Source organism: Dendropsophus ebraccatus, chromosome 11 (genome assembly GCF_027789765.1).
Source record: "Dendropsophus ebraccatus isolate aDenEbr1 chromosome 11, aDenEbr1.pat, whole genome shotgun sequence".
NCBI lineage: Eukaryota > Metazoa > Chordata > Amphibia > Anura > Hylidae > Dendropsophus > Dendropsophus ebraccatus.
The window spans coordinates 17,037,038-17,052,176 of NC_091464.1; the positions used below are offsets into that span (position 1 = coordinate 17,037,038).

General features: G+C 40.9%; 1 protein-coding gene across 1 annotated transcript in view; it reads left to right on the forward strand.

Annotated features, from left to right (window-relative positions):
- Positions 1–903: 903 nt before the first annotated feature.
- The window catches only part of ADORA1 (adenosine A1 receptor), a 79,492-nt gene continuing 65,256 nt past the window's right edge, over positions 904–15,139 (forward strand). The window contains exons 1-2 of the mRNA XM_069944689.1: positions 904–1,137; positions 11,777–12,148. Of these exons, the coding sequence (XP_069800790.1) occupies positions 11,814–12,148 (335 nt within the window). The 5' untranslated portion in view covers positions 904–1,137; positions 11,777–11,813. The remainder of the gene's footprint in view (positions 1,138–11,776; positions 12,149–15,139) is intronic.

Here is a 15,139-nt window from a genome sequence, read left to right on the forward strand (position 1 = left end):
TAATTTACTTCTATTTAAAAATCTATAGTCTTCCAGTACTTATCAGCTGCTGTACGCCCTGCAGGAAGTGGTGTATTATCTCCAGTATGACACAATGCTCTCTGCTGCCACCTCTGTCCATGTCAGGAACTGTCCTGAACAGGAGAGGTTTTCATGGGAAGTTCCTTTCTCTGACAGCAGACTGGAAAGAAAACACCACTTCCTGCAGGACATACAGCAGCTGATAAGTATGGAAAGACTGCAGATTTTTAAATAGAAGTAAATTACAAATCAGTATAACTTTCTGAAACCAGTTGATTTGAAAGAAAAAGATTTTTGTTGGAGTACCCCTTTAAATTTCGCACCCCTATGAATAAATGAATGTAACGCAGTATCCAGTGTCCCAGATCCTGCAGATAACTTACTCATAGCACGTTATTATATCAAATGTATACAAAGCATAGTAAATCCTCGATAGTCAGGCTATACACACTCGCTGGGATAACTTCATCCAACACCAGACACTTATGAAAAATTAATTTTCTAGCCCAACATTTAGATGATTGCATTGCTGCAGTCTGCAGTCCTCCTGCGCATAATGCAGCACAGCAGCAGCAGATTGATGGCCAATACCAGTATATCCACTTGGTGTTAGGTTTCTGTCCTGGTGCCAGCCATGGTGCACACCCTGTGTATTCCCAATGCATGGAAGGTAAGGGGTTAACAGAACAATATTTAGTATCCATGCCAATGATTTGTGTATCCACTCCCTCCTCCTGCTTTATGCAGGTTAAACTCCCCCCTCTCTGTCTGGCAGGGTACTATCCCTTTAAGCAAATCTCTAGAGACTAGTAGTGAGGATCATGTGATTACTGATTGATTGCAACACTGTTGGAAGCTGGTAAAGAAAAAAAGCAGCAATAGCAGAGTAAGCAGAGGTATAGGCAGGAGGAGAGGAATAGGCAGGAGGAGAGGAATAGGCAGGAGGAGAGGAATGAGTGCATTTTGGATGAGACCCTCCACTGCAGTGTGCATAGGACTGGGGGAGACACTGCAGCACCTCTTCAAGGGCAGGAGCCATGTACTGCACTGGGGATAGTGCACAGGATGCCAGGGACTGACCATGCACTACTGCTGCTGGACTACCACATGGACATGGTGAGTAGCTATTCAATGCTGCTGGCTTCATGCATTCAGGGTATGAAAGCTATTCCAGACATGCAGCTGCTGGATGATGTGTCAGCTCACAAGACTGTAGACTGTCAATGGGGATGTGCACACCTTAGATGAAGAGCTTGTGCTATAGACTTGGCAGTCTATAGTACTGTTATCTCATTCTGATATATATATATATATATATATATATATATATATATATATATATATATATATATTAGTAAATTTAATCTGTCTTCTGTGCCCAGTCTATATATATATATATATATATATATATATATATTATATATATATATTACAATGTGAGTTTTATTCTGCTTAAGTGACTCTGCTCCCTCTGACTTCTTGGCTGTTTGCTTAGTGCTATTGTGCTGCTACATAGTGCAAATACTTAGCAGGGTGGACTATAAGGAGCAGTCCCAGATACTATACATAAGGCATTGTAGACTACAATGCCTTATGTATAGTATCTGGTACTGAGAGGTATACAGAAGGAGCAGGCAGGTGTAGCTGTGCTGAATGGAGGGGAGGATGACCCCTGCTGACTGCATAGTACATGTGTGAGGCATGCCATGATACAGTCCTATGTATACAGCAGTCAGTGATAGCAGGTGGAGAACTCCCATCCTTACTGCTGGGGACAATGACATCATGGCACACTGTATAAGTACTATGTATACCAGGCAGCTATGGGGGGGAGGGTAGATACTGGGAAATCCTATATAGTTATGCTATTATTTATTGCCATTCATTAATAGTGCACACGAGACCTGGCTTTGTTGTTGTTGTTTTTGTTCTTTTATACTAGACCCCCTATGGTTTTATTATTTACATAGTAGAAATTAAAACTATGAATCATTGGATAATGGCAGGTTTCCTGGAGATAGTCTAAGGGAAGGGGTATTGGCTTACAATGTATCTGCATTGATAGATTTTATATATATATATATATATATATATATATATATATATATATATATATATATATATATCTCCCCCCCTAAGGAAATAAAATAACATATAGATAGATAGCAAGGCTATGAGTGCTCTCATAGGTAAAGATGTCTCTGTCATTTTCTGCACTGTAATTCTCTATAGGTCACATGACACAATATAGATACGTTGCGTTCTATTGAACTGTCAGCAGTAGGAAGCGGCGTTTCAGGTTATGTAGGATAATAATCTGTCACTATACATTACACACACAGGTTACACTATCTAGTGGTGACAGGAAGCAGTAATTTACTACCTGGTAATTAGTTATAAATGGGAGAGGTTAGTGAAACAGAATGGTTATTAGCGGTGGGATGAATTAAAATAGTATCACAATGCATAGTACAGGTCTGCTGGATTAGAGTAGTATCACAATGCATAGTACAGGTATACTGGATTAGAATAGTATATGCAGAGTACAGGTATACTGGATTAGAATAGTATATGCAGAGTACAGGTATACTGGATTAGAATAGTATATGCATAGTACAGGTATACTGGATTAGAATAGTATATGCAGAATACAGGTATACTGGATTAGAATAGTATATGCAGAGTACAGGTATACTGGATTAGAATAGTATATGCAGAGTACAGGTATACTGAATTAGAATAGTATGTGCAGAGTACAGGTATACTGAATTAGAATAGTATGTGCAGAGTACAGGTATACTGGATTAGAATAGTATATGCAGAGTACAGGTATACTGGTTTAGAATAGTATATGCATAGTACAGGTATACTGGATTACAAAGTAATATCACAATGCATAGTACAGGTATACTGGATTAGAATAGTATATGCAGAGTACAGGTATACTGGATTAGAATAGTATATGCAGAGTACAGGTATACTGAATTAGAATAGTATGTGCAGAGTACAGGTATACTGAATTAGAATAGTATGTGCAGAGTACAGGTATACTGGATTAGAATAGTATATGCAGAGTACAGGTATACTGGTTTAGAATAGTATATGCATAGTACAGGTATACTGGATTACAAAGTAATATCACAATGCATAGTACAGGTATACTGGATTAGAATAGTATATGCAGAGTACAGGTATACTGGTTTAGAATAGTATATGCAGAGTACAGGTATACTGGATTAGAATAGTATATGCAGAGTACAGGTATACTGGTTTAGAATAGTATATGCAGAGTACAGGTATACTGGATTAGAATAGTATATGCAGAGTACAGGTATACTGGATTAGAATAGTATATGCATAGTACAGGTATACTGGATTAGAATAGTATATGCAGAGTACAGGTATACTGGATTAGAATAGTATATGCAGAGTACAGGTATACTGGATTACAAAGTAATATCACAATGCATAGTACAGGTATACTGGATTAGAGTAGTATATGTATAGTACAGGAATGCTGGATTAGAGTAGTATCACAATGCATAGTACAGGTATACTGGATTAGAATAGTATATGCAGAGTACAGGTCTGCTGGATTAGAATAGTATATGCAGAGTACAGGTATACTGGATTAGAATAGTATATGCAGAGTACAGGTATACTGGATTAGAATAGTATATGCAGAGTACAGGTATACTGGATTAGAATAGTATATGCAGAGTGCAGGTATACTGGATTAGAATAGTATATGCAGAGTGCAGGTATACTGGATTAAAGTAATATCACAATGCATAGTACAGGTACACTGGATTAGAATAATATCACAATGCATAGTATAGGTATACTGGATTAGAATAGTATGAGAATGCATTTTACATGTATGCTGGACTAGTGGTATGACTCCAAGTGTATACAAAAATCCCTTATAAAATACTCCTATTCCAATCATAATATAGGAAACATCTGTACATCTCCCTTTCTAAGTATATATACTTAGTTTTCTTGATTGGGCTGAGCCTTGGTCACAGTGTAGAACGTCCACAGCTCGGTTATAATTACTCTTCTGTAACATACACTTTACTAGAGGTAAACCAGGAGCGGCCTATTGACTGATGCGTCTGGATGGTAATTACTATTTAGTAGTGGACGAGGATTCAGAAAGCCAAGACACAAAGCCTATTGATTGCTATGGACTTTTAAACCTCCGTAAAAATGGGAAAGTTAATAGAGTGTAGAAGGGTATATATATAGTATGTTAATAAACTGTACATAGATGGGAGTGGTGTGTGCCGTCCCGTAAGGATGGTGATAACTGGTGCAGGCGGGAAAGTCACCGTGTCAGACTGGAAAGAATACACCACTTCCTGCAGTAATGGAGAGAATACACCACTTCCTGCAGGACATATAGCAGCTGATAAGTATGGAAAGACTTGAGATTTTTTAAATAGAAGTAAATTACAAATCTATATAATGCTGCGTTTACACGGAACGATTATCGTGCGAATTCGAACGAAAATCGGAGGTGTAAACGCAGCGAACGATCAAACGACGAGCGAGAAATTGTTGATTTTGATCTTTCAACAACTTCTCAAATCGTCGTTGATCGTTCGCAAAAAATTCGCAGATCGTTCCGTGTGAACAGTTGATTTTAACCAATGTGTGAGATAGGCTTTAAGCGATCGCAAAATGATATATTGTACCGTCTAAACGCTGATCGTTATCGTTACTCCGACATCGTCAATCGTACGATCGGGTGAATTTATCGTTCCGTGTAAACGTAGCATAACTTTGTGAAACCAGTTGATTTGAAAGAAAAATATTTTTTAAGTACCCCTTTAAGGAGAAGGATCCCAAGCCTTTATTCTATTCTGCTGTCACCAGGCTCCACATTCTGTGTGTTGTATGTCATTTTTTGAGGATTTTTAAAGCAAATGCAACTTTGATAAAACTTCTAATTTATTTATTTGTTATATACTATATAGGACAGGGGAGATACTTTTGAGGACTTCATAGTCCTTTTATTATTGTAAGTGAATGGGGTTGCTTTGCACCTCTCTAATGACCATAAATTTATTGTTGATGGATTTCTGGCACTTGTTGGGTCCTGATGTATCACCATTCGCTTACATTAGCTGCAATGCAGTACAATCCCAGAGCATGACAAGGCGAGCATCGGCTGCATGTCCCGGCCAAAGTCACGAGGTAGCGCTAACATTAGGTGTATTCTTACATAGTAGACGCTCTCCGCAGCAAATCCACAATTTTTATGCAAAAAGGATGTGGCTTTTGGCACAGGATTATGTGATGAGACATGGAGGGGATGGCTGGGAAAAACCCACAAATTCAGTACAACTATATTAGTAAACTTAGTACAGTTTTATACCAGAACAGTCTCCCCCATCTGTACACACCGTTACCCAATTCGCCTTTACTGGCCCCCTGCATGTTCTTGCAAGAATAAAGTTTTAGGCTACGTTCACACACAGTATTTTGCTCAGTATCTTGCAACCAAAACCAGGAGAGGAATAAAAACACAGAGGGAGATTTATGAAAAATGGTGTAAAGTGAAACTGGCCCAGTTGCCCCTAGCAACCAATCAGATTCCACCTTTCATTTTCCAAAGAGTCTGTGAGGAATGATAGGTGGAATCTGATTGGTTGCTAGGGGCAACTGAGCCAGTGTCACTTTACACCATGTTTGATTAACCTCCCCCAAAAAGGCTATGTTCACACAATTTTGTGGATGGCCGACATTTAACGGTTAATAAAAGGAGTTATCATAATCAATTACGGTCGTTATAGTTATACGGTGTGTGCACGGACGGCTAACTGCTTATTGACTTCAATAGAGCACATTATTGTATAGAAAATACAGCTGTATTTTTTTTTACCTTGAAATGATGGCCATATTTTACCTTTTTTATTTTAGGGTGTATGAACATGGCCTTATTTTTTTACACACGTCTGTTTCAGCTTATCCTTCCTCAGAACAGCGTGCTGCTCTCATTCATCTGTTCGACCTACTCTCTTCTGACCTCGGCTGCCTTCTGTTCCCTTCTTCTCAGCCGTCTCATTCATGTAAAGGATCTCTGATTGAATTCTGCAATCCATTTAAAGAGAGAACCTCAATTACTTAATTTCCTAAATTGTTCTCAAGCTCCTCTAAACAGTTAGTAGATGCCATGACTGATGGAGCTGGTCCCAAAAATGATTGATATCTATCCCAACATCTTATGCTATAACGTTTTTTTTTTTTTTTTCACATTTAACAATGTCAAAAGGAAGATAAGCACGGAGAAGGGCGGCCAGGTACAAGTGCCAATTCACATGGAAATGTGCTTCTGGCACCTATGTTTTTGGTGAGATTTATATTGATGACCCTAATTGTTCTTATTTGGATATTGGAGTGGGGCTTATTATCTAAAGTTTATGTATAGATAAATAAGAAGCTTACATTATTATTATTTTTTTTTTTTATTATAATATATAATTTGTTTTTGTTTTGTTTTTTTAAATTCTGTGAATTCTTTATAGAATTTCTACATGGAGTATCTCTCTACATATGGCAGCACATAGAGTCCATAAGGCTGCACACTGGGGCCCGGTTCATATGTCTGTACTGCTGCCTGTGGACCCGGACCCGTGGCTATGGACGGCACTATAGATGTGCATCCATGGCCATCTACAATTGCACGACCCATTCATTCAATGGGTCATAGTGTGTCTACAATAGCTGTTTGCTAAGGATCTGCATGGCTTCTGTGCGTTGCTGTACAGGCTTTGTTTATTTTGTGCAGGCCATGGATGTGGGCTGCTCCTCCAGCTCCTAACCTGAATCCACAGTAGGGGCAGGAATGGGAACTTTTTTTTATCCTCTCATGAGGCACATATACTTCACACAGTTTTTTGCGCAACTGTTTTCAGTGCTCCTGGACCTCTTCCTCAGGGACATAACTACCACTGTAGCAGCCATAGCAGCTGCTATGGGGCCCACCGATGCCCGCGAGCTAAAACATGCCCCGAGTTCCAGTCATGCATGTCAAGTGATTAAAAAACATTATGGCACCCCAGACCCTTGATGAGAAACCCCAAGAGCTCTGTGCACGGAACACTTCCCGCCCTTCTCAACAACCCCTTGACAGCTCTACCATCCAGGTCAGGCAACTGCTAGAGCCATAAAGCGTCTACCGGAGGACACGTGTGATGGTGTCACCCAGAACACTAAATTTAATGGAACTTAAGGTTTGTTCTCTTCTACTTCTCTATATGGAACTGACTGATCTTACATAGAAGTTTAACACAATAACAGTGTGTGTGTGTGTGTAACACACATTATAGACGCCACCTTACACACTCTGCTTTCCAGTGCTCGTGAGACCTTGTTCTATCCATCTCGGGTACAGATACCGGATATTGGCAACTCTAAAGTATATGGGAAGCTATATAAGCATAAAATGAGTAAGAGGAGTATTCGTATGTTCACGTTTGTTTGTAGTTAGGAAGACAAGAAGTTTCCTAAACCCAATGCCATGTCTGTTTGTGGCATTTAAAGGAGAAGTTTGGTGAAAATTTTTATTAAAGTATTGTATTGCCCCCCAAAAGTTATACAAATCACCAATATACACTTATTACGGGGAATGCTTATAAAGTGCTTTTTTCCCTGCACTTACTACTGCATCAAGGCTTCACTTCCTGGATAGGAGGATGCTGGAGAGGATGATGGCAGAGGGATGCTCAGTGTCCCTCCAGTGCCCTGTGTCCCTCAGTGTCCTCTGCCATCATCCTCTCCAGCAGCCACAGCCCACACATTGTATCCAGGAAGTGACATCACCATGTTATGCAGGAAGTGACATCACCATGTTATGCAGGAAGTGACATCACCATGTTATCCTGGAAGTGAAGCCTTGATGCAGTAGTAAGTGCAGGGAAAAAAACACTTTATAAACATTTCCCGTAATAAGTGTATATTGGTGATTTGTATAACTTTTAGGGGACAATACAATACTTTAATAAAAAAATTTCGCCGGACTTCTCTTACCCCTTAACGACTTGCGGTCGGTAAGGGAGTTCAAAGCGGGGCCGTGCTCTGAACCGCCGTGGTTCCTGGTGCGGCATGTAGCCCGGGGCCGCGGCTATTAGCAGGCACGGTCCGATCGCCGTGCCCGCTAATCAAGTAATCAGATGCAGTTGTCAAAGTTGACAGCTGCAGCCGATCCCTGGTGTCTAGTGGCAGAGATCGCTCCCCCGGGATGTTGTCCCGGAGGAGTGATCTCCGTGTCTGTTACCTGCCGGGGTCTCTGCCAAAATGGCCCTGATCCTGGCTCGTCACTCAGATGCTTTCGGCTGCAGCAGCCGAAAGCAAACCAGTGCCGATCTCATTGATCTATGCTGCATATCTACACAGCATAGATCTCAATGAGAGATCAGTATACTTATACTAGAAGTCCCACGGGGGGAATAACCCTAACCCCAGGGGGGCTTCTGGTATAAGTGTAAAAGAAAAAAAAACAGTGATGTCAATAAAAAGCCCCCTCCCCTAATAAAAGTCTGAATCACCCCCCTTTTCCCATGTAAAAAAAATAACTAAATAAACTATCGCCGCGTGCGTAATTGCCCAAACTATTAATCACATTCCTGATCTCGTACGGTAAACAGTGTAAGCGCAAAAAAACTAAGTGCAAAATTGCGCATTTTTGGTCGCATCAAATCCAGAAAAAATGTAATAAAAAGCCATCAAAAAGTCGCATATGCGCAATCAAGGTGCCGATAGAAAGAACACATCATGGCGCAAAAAATGACACCTCACACAGACCCATAGACCAAAGGATAAAAGCGCTATAAGCCTGGGAATGGAGCGATTTTAAGGAACGTATATTTGTTAACAACGGTTTGAATTTTTTACAGGCCATCACATAATATAAAAGTTTTACATGTTATATATTTTAATCATAATGACTTGTGGAATATATATAACGTCAATTTTACCCCAGGGCGAATGGCATAGAAACAAATACCCCCCAAATAAACAAAATGCGTTTTTTTTTTATTTTATTTTTTTTTATTTTACCACACGTTTATTTTTTTTTCTGGTTTCGCAGTGTACTTTATGAAAAAATTTAGCCTGTCATTGCAAAGTACAATTAGTGGCGCAAAAATAAGAGCTCATGTGGGTTTCTAGGTGGAAAAATGCAGGTGCTACGGCCTTTTAAGCACAAGGAGGAAAAAACGAAAACGCAAAAATTTAAATTGGCCGGGTCCTTAAGAGGTTAACACAAGATGCTTTAGATATGGTGTTATTGGGGGGGGGGGGGGGTCCATCTATACACATACTTTAATGCTGCACCTGCTCGCCTACTCCTTCAGTTTCTATTATGGCTTACCTGAACATGTTGTTCGAATGGTGTGTATGTGGGGGGGATTAGAGTGGAATGAATGAATGGCCGTCTATAACCTTTTTAGCAGCAGCTATTGAATCTGTATTAGCAGCTGACCGCACCAGGGTTGAGCATCTCTGTTGTATATCTGTTCTTTGCCAGATGTGCTTTATATTCTGAGTCATGGCAAAATGACACTAAGGTCCCAGAACAATAGCGGTATTGTGGTCCATGATGTCATGCACGCTTACCAGTGACTGTGATACATTTATCTGATTGTATTTGCCAACAAACCTTTTACTTAAATGAAGTACACATTCACAAATGGTATACTTCAACTGGCCGACAGGGCGTCAGCTTTAGATTTATTAGAGCAATGTCATTTTTCTTATGTTTGTGAAAAAAAACGTCTTTGGAAGAAAGTGGCCAGCGCCGCTCTTGTCTCCAGATCAGGTGTGGTTTGCATTTAAAGGGGTTATCCAGCTCTACAAAAACATGGCCACTTTCTTCCAGAGACAGCACCACTCTTGTCTCCAGCTTGGGCAGGGCTTTGCTGCTTAGTTCCATTGAAGTGAATGGCGCTTAATAGCAAACCGCACCTGAACTGGAGACGAGAGTCGTGTTGTCGCTGAAAGAAAGTGGCCATGTTTTTGTAGTGCTGGACAACCCCTTGAAGGGCCTTTTACTCAAGCTGATTATAGTCCAGGAGCGTTGCTCCTTTAGCCAATAATTGAAGCCTTTTTTTTTCTTTTCCATCTGGCCCGGAGCATCATGAAGACTTCTCCTGGCCGTGATTTTTCTCTGCCAGAGAAACATTTTAGGTCCCTGCTCCAGCACCGTTCCCACCTCTATAGGATATATATAGAGACTTGAACACTTTTGAAAGTTGTTTTCTGGGTGCTGACATTGTCACTCTTTCAGTATTCCAAAGTTTTTTTTTTTTTACCGCCCCATTGGTCTACAATAGTATCTATAGCCGCCAATACTTAGTCTCATACGGACGCCCTGATAGTGGTTGCTTGGGCATAATTTCTGAAAAGATCAAAAGGTTCAGATCTTCTCATAGTTTTCTGGTGGTTTCACAGGCCTGTAATATGGGTTGGACAATTGTAATACTACTTTTATTTTAAAGGGGGGGGGGGGGGGGGGGGGGGGGGGGACTTGGAAATACGAGAGCTGGAATCTGATTGCTAAGGACAACATACAAGAAGAGATGCATCTTATTCTCTGGCAGCGCCAGGTATGTGTTCTAGTATATTATGGTAACTATCATATAACATCCTTTTAGCCTTTGCTAATTTAAATTTCTAGACAACACATCATATTATGACCTTTAAAACCACAGTATTCAAAGACATTGTGAAAAATAAATGCCAACATAGACCCCCTGGTACTGCTCCATTCACTTTATTGGCCCACAGAAGGTCCCGGTCATCTGCCACTCTTACAGAAGGCAGTCATGTGATTGACGGACACATTGAGCTGTGACTCTCTGTACTGGTCGGAATTCTTTTTTTTTTTTTTTTTTCTTTTTCTATCACCCCCACCCCACAGTCAATCAAGCTGAGATGGGACAGAGAGGGGGCGAGCAGGTGTCATAGCCCTCTGCACTCCAGGGGTGTAAGTATTTGACACTGTGCTGAAGAATAACAGTCTTTTCTATGTCCTGTAAGCACAGACTGATATGGCAAGGAGACACATGGTACCTTTTCTAACTGTGTCTGCAGTTTGGAATGTGAATTCTACCTGACAGATTTAGTTTGAAGGTTGGTTGAATGAGAATTTAAAACAAACAAACAAAGAAATAAATAAGTTCTCTTGGGCTATGTGAAATAAAAGCAAACAATACTGTCCTCTTCTGGTCCTTGGTGTCCACCACTCCTCCCTACTTGCGGATGAAGTGTTATCTTGGCCGGAGGTTCCCTGCTCAGTGTCCAGCTACAGCTAGTGATTGGCCCCAGATTACACGTCACCAGGAAGGGGGAGGTAGTGTTTAAAACTGGAAGGATCAGAGTGGCCGTTGTGGGGAACCAGAAAAGGTGAGTATAGTTTTTGTTTTTTTTTGTTTTTGTTTTTTTACACTTTCTCTCTCTAGACTTATTACATTAATGCACATAAAGTGCTTTTTTTCCCCTGCACTTACTACTGCATCAAGGCTTCACTTCCTGGATAAAATGGTGATGTCACTTCCTGGATGGATGGATATATATAATTATTTTTATATATATATATACACACACACACAGCATATTTCTTTGTTTTTTTCCTTTTTTTAAAAAAATTATCTATCTAAAGAATATGCTGTCAAAGGAAAAAAAATATATATCTTTGTAACCGATTTCTACACTGGCCATTCTTTAAAGCTTTCTTTTCCTTTTTCAGGTTCAGGACTAATGACCGTCTTCTGCACTAAAGCAGCATGGGCACCTCCGTCTCGCTAGCTGTCTACATCGTCATTGAAGTTTTGATCGCCCTGGTTTCTGTGCTGGGAAATATACTGGTTATCTGGGCAGTGATTGTGAACCAAGCGCTTCGAGACACCACCTTCTTCTTTATTGTGTCTCTTGCTGTGGCTGATATCGCAGTCGGAGCACTGGTCATCCCTTTAGCCATAATAATTAGTATTGGACTGGAGACGGAGTTTTATAGCTGCCTGATGGTGGCTTGTATTATGCTGATCCTCACCCAGAGCTCCATACTTGCACTGCTAGCCATTGCTGTGGACAGGTATCTCCGAGTCAAAATCCCAACAAGGTAAGGAGTTTTCATAGCTTTTTTTTATTTTATTTTTGACTGCATTGAGTGAAGCAGTGCATGACACAGGTCCTGTACTAGGTGTAACACTAATGGGTCATTATTTACATCGCGGTGGGGGGTGGGGGACACCTTTCTTTTCTATACTGTCCAGTTGTCAGTAAATTATGTCAGAGAAATGTTTCCCTGACCGGTTTCTTATCAGCCTTTCTTTCATCTCCTGAAAAAAAAATTTCAAAGTTGATTTATGACCATATCAAAGATGACCTTCAATCTGGTTATAAATCAGTCTAGAAATTGTCTCTGGAGAGAAAACAATAGCTGTCTTTGCCTTTTTCTAAGTTGCAGTAAATCTCATATGTTCCTACACAGGTCATTGTTGTGGCTTATGTACACAGATGTATTACAGCTCTGTTTTGTACAGATATATAATGGGGTTGTCAGAGAGGTTCATGACGGCTCCGGTATGCCTCTTGTGTTGGTGTGTGTGTTTATTTTTTTTGTTACATAGTAGGAAGGATTTTCAAGGCTGTAACACCAGAGAACATGCACAGACCCCTTTGTCCTCCAATTCTGGGGACGACCGTTTCAGGTGATGGATTCTCATTGCAGTGAGGGGGAATGAAGTTAACATGTAATAGAGAATGACCCAGAGAATTCCCAGTAGGAAGAGGGGGATAAAATTAAAGAATTTTTGAATTCCTACGTGAGCAAAATGAGTCCTAACCAAAATAAATCCACTGTTGTGTGTAAAGCAGAATTCCATTGGACACAGTGGCGTAACTACCAGGGTCGCAGCGATCGCCACTGCGACCCGGCCGCCACAAGGAGGGGCCCCCCTCATCAATCACTCTTGTGACCGCGAGCATTCAGAGGCTGAAGGAGAGGATCGCCGGGGGAGCGTGTTAGGTGAGTTGTGTGTGTGTTTTTTGTTTTTTTTTTCATAAAGGAAAGAGGGGGCTATCTATCGGAGGGAGGGGGAGAGGGGGCCATTTATTAAGGGGGGGGGAGGAGACCATCAATAAGGGTGGGGGAGAGGGGACCATCTATAAGGGGGGGAGTGGGCCATCTATAGGAGAGGGGGCCATCTATAAGGGGGGAAGGGGCAATCTATAGGAGAGGGGGCCATCTATAAGGGGGGGGGGAGGATATCTATAGAGGGGCAATATATAAGGGGGGGAAGGGGCCATCTATAAGGGGGGCAACATAGGGGAGAGGGGGGCATCTATAAGGGGGGATACACAGAGGGGGCATCTATAAGGAGGCTACATATAGGGCATACACTATAAGGGAGTCACATAGAGTCAGCCTACCCACTATATGAGGGCATAAAGGGGCCAATACAAATGTGCAGTTTGTAGAGAGATGACGATGGTGTCAGTGTGAGGAGCCTAATATGTCTGTCTGGCAGAGTCTGTGGATTCGTGGCTCGGAGAAGTTCTTATGATGGCCCAGGACGGATGGAGAAGATGATGAAAAGGGAAGAACTCTGATCAGAGAAGACGTCCTCTGTGAGTCACCTGATATAACTGCACTGTGATGCATATGGTGTACAGAACCGGTGTGGAGCTGCGTCCACCTCTATATGACTGGATGCGGTGATAAGTGTACAGTGGATGTTATTCAGTAGCAGCAGTGGTGGTAATAGTCAATAACACATATGCAAGGTATGCAGAATTCCACCATATAATAAACTAATTGTACTCTGATAATATATGGGGAATGGGTATTAAAGTAATGAAAAACTATACACCGATAAAGAAACAACTGAACCTCTAATATATTATAACACATATGAATTTTATTGTTAAAAATATGACATAGTAATAGTTCATGATAATTGAAACCATAAGCAATGAACAAGGACTGACTAGAATATTAAAAATAGCGAACATACACGAGGGGGCTGCTGCGGGTGGACACAATAAGTAAGTAAGTAAATAAATAAATAAATTAATGGTGTAATAAATTACATAAGTAAAAACACAGTGGAAGTAAAAAAATTAATCGTGTATCATATAGGACTCAAAGTGCTATAAGTGCTAAAAGGGTCATAGTATTACAAAAAATCAAGTCCATAATATACAAACATTAAAGTGTGCAATAGTGCTAAATAGGTTTAATACCAACAGTGATATGGAGTCCAAGCATCCACCGGCTGCCCCCACCCGGTAGATGCTTGGTAATAGTCAGTAGCAGCGGTGGTGTTAGCCAATATGTGGTGGTATTAGTCAGTAGCAGTGGTGGTGTCAGTCAGTATGTGGTGGTGTTAGTAGCGGAGTTGGTGTTAGTCAGTATGTGGTAGTGTTAGTGAGTATGTGGTGGTGTTATTCAGTAGCAGCGGAGGTGTTAGTCAGTATGTGGTGGTATTAGTCATTAGCAGTGGTGGTGTTAGTCAGTATGTGGTGGAATTATTTGTTACTTGCTATCTGGTACTGTGTTTTATTGGTCTTAGTATACAGGATTTGGTCAGTAACAATATGGCGGTAATATGTATGATGATGATATTTTCTCTCCCTATCTACCTTATAGGCTGGTGTTATTGGTAATATCTGTCTTGGTGTGTGTATGTGTATATATATATACCAATAGCATCACTTGGTCGTGAAAGGAGGGGGGGGGCCCAAGTTGACCTCTCTCACCAGGGCCCAGGAGTCATTAGCTACGCCCCAGATTGGACGGCTTAACATTTTAGTCACTGACCTTGAACAGAGGCCAAAATGGCGTACTACTTTTGTCCTACATGGGGGCTATTCATCCATTTAAGGCATATTCTGGGACCTATCCTGACAAGTTGAAGGGTCAATCCAATTATGTGGTCTCACATATTATCCACAGTTCAGCGTGGCGAAATGCAGCTCATGCTTGGTGGTCAGGTTGACGCAACTTCATGACACTTGGCGAGTTACATTAAGGAGCCCTTTAAAGGGGAACCCCAGATATCCCATTAAAAAATAAAATGCACAAAAAGTGCAGTCACTGTCTTATCTA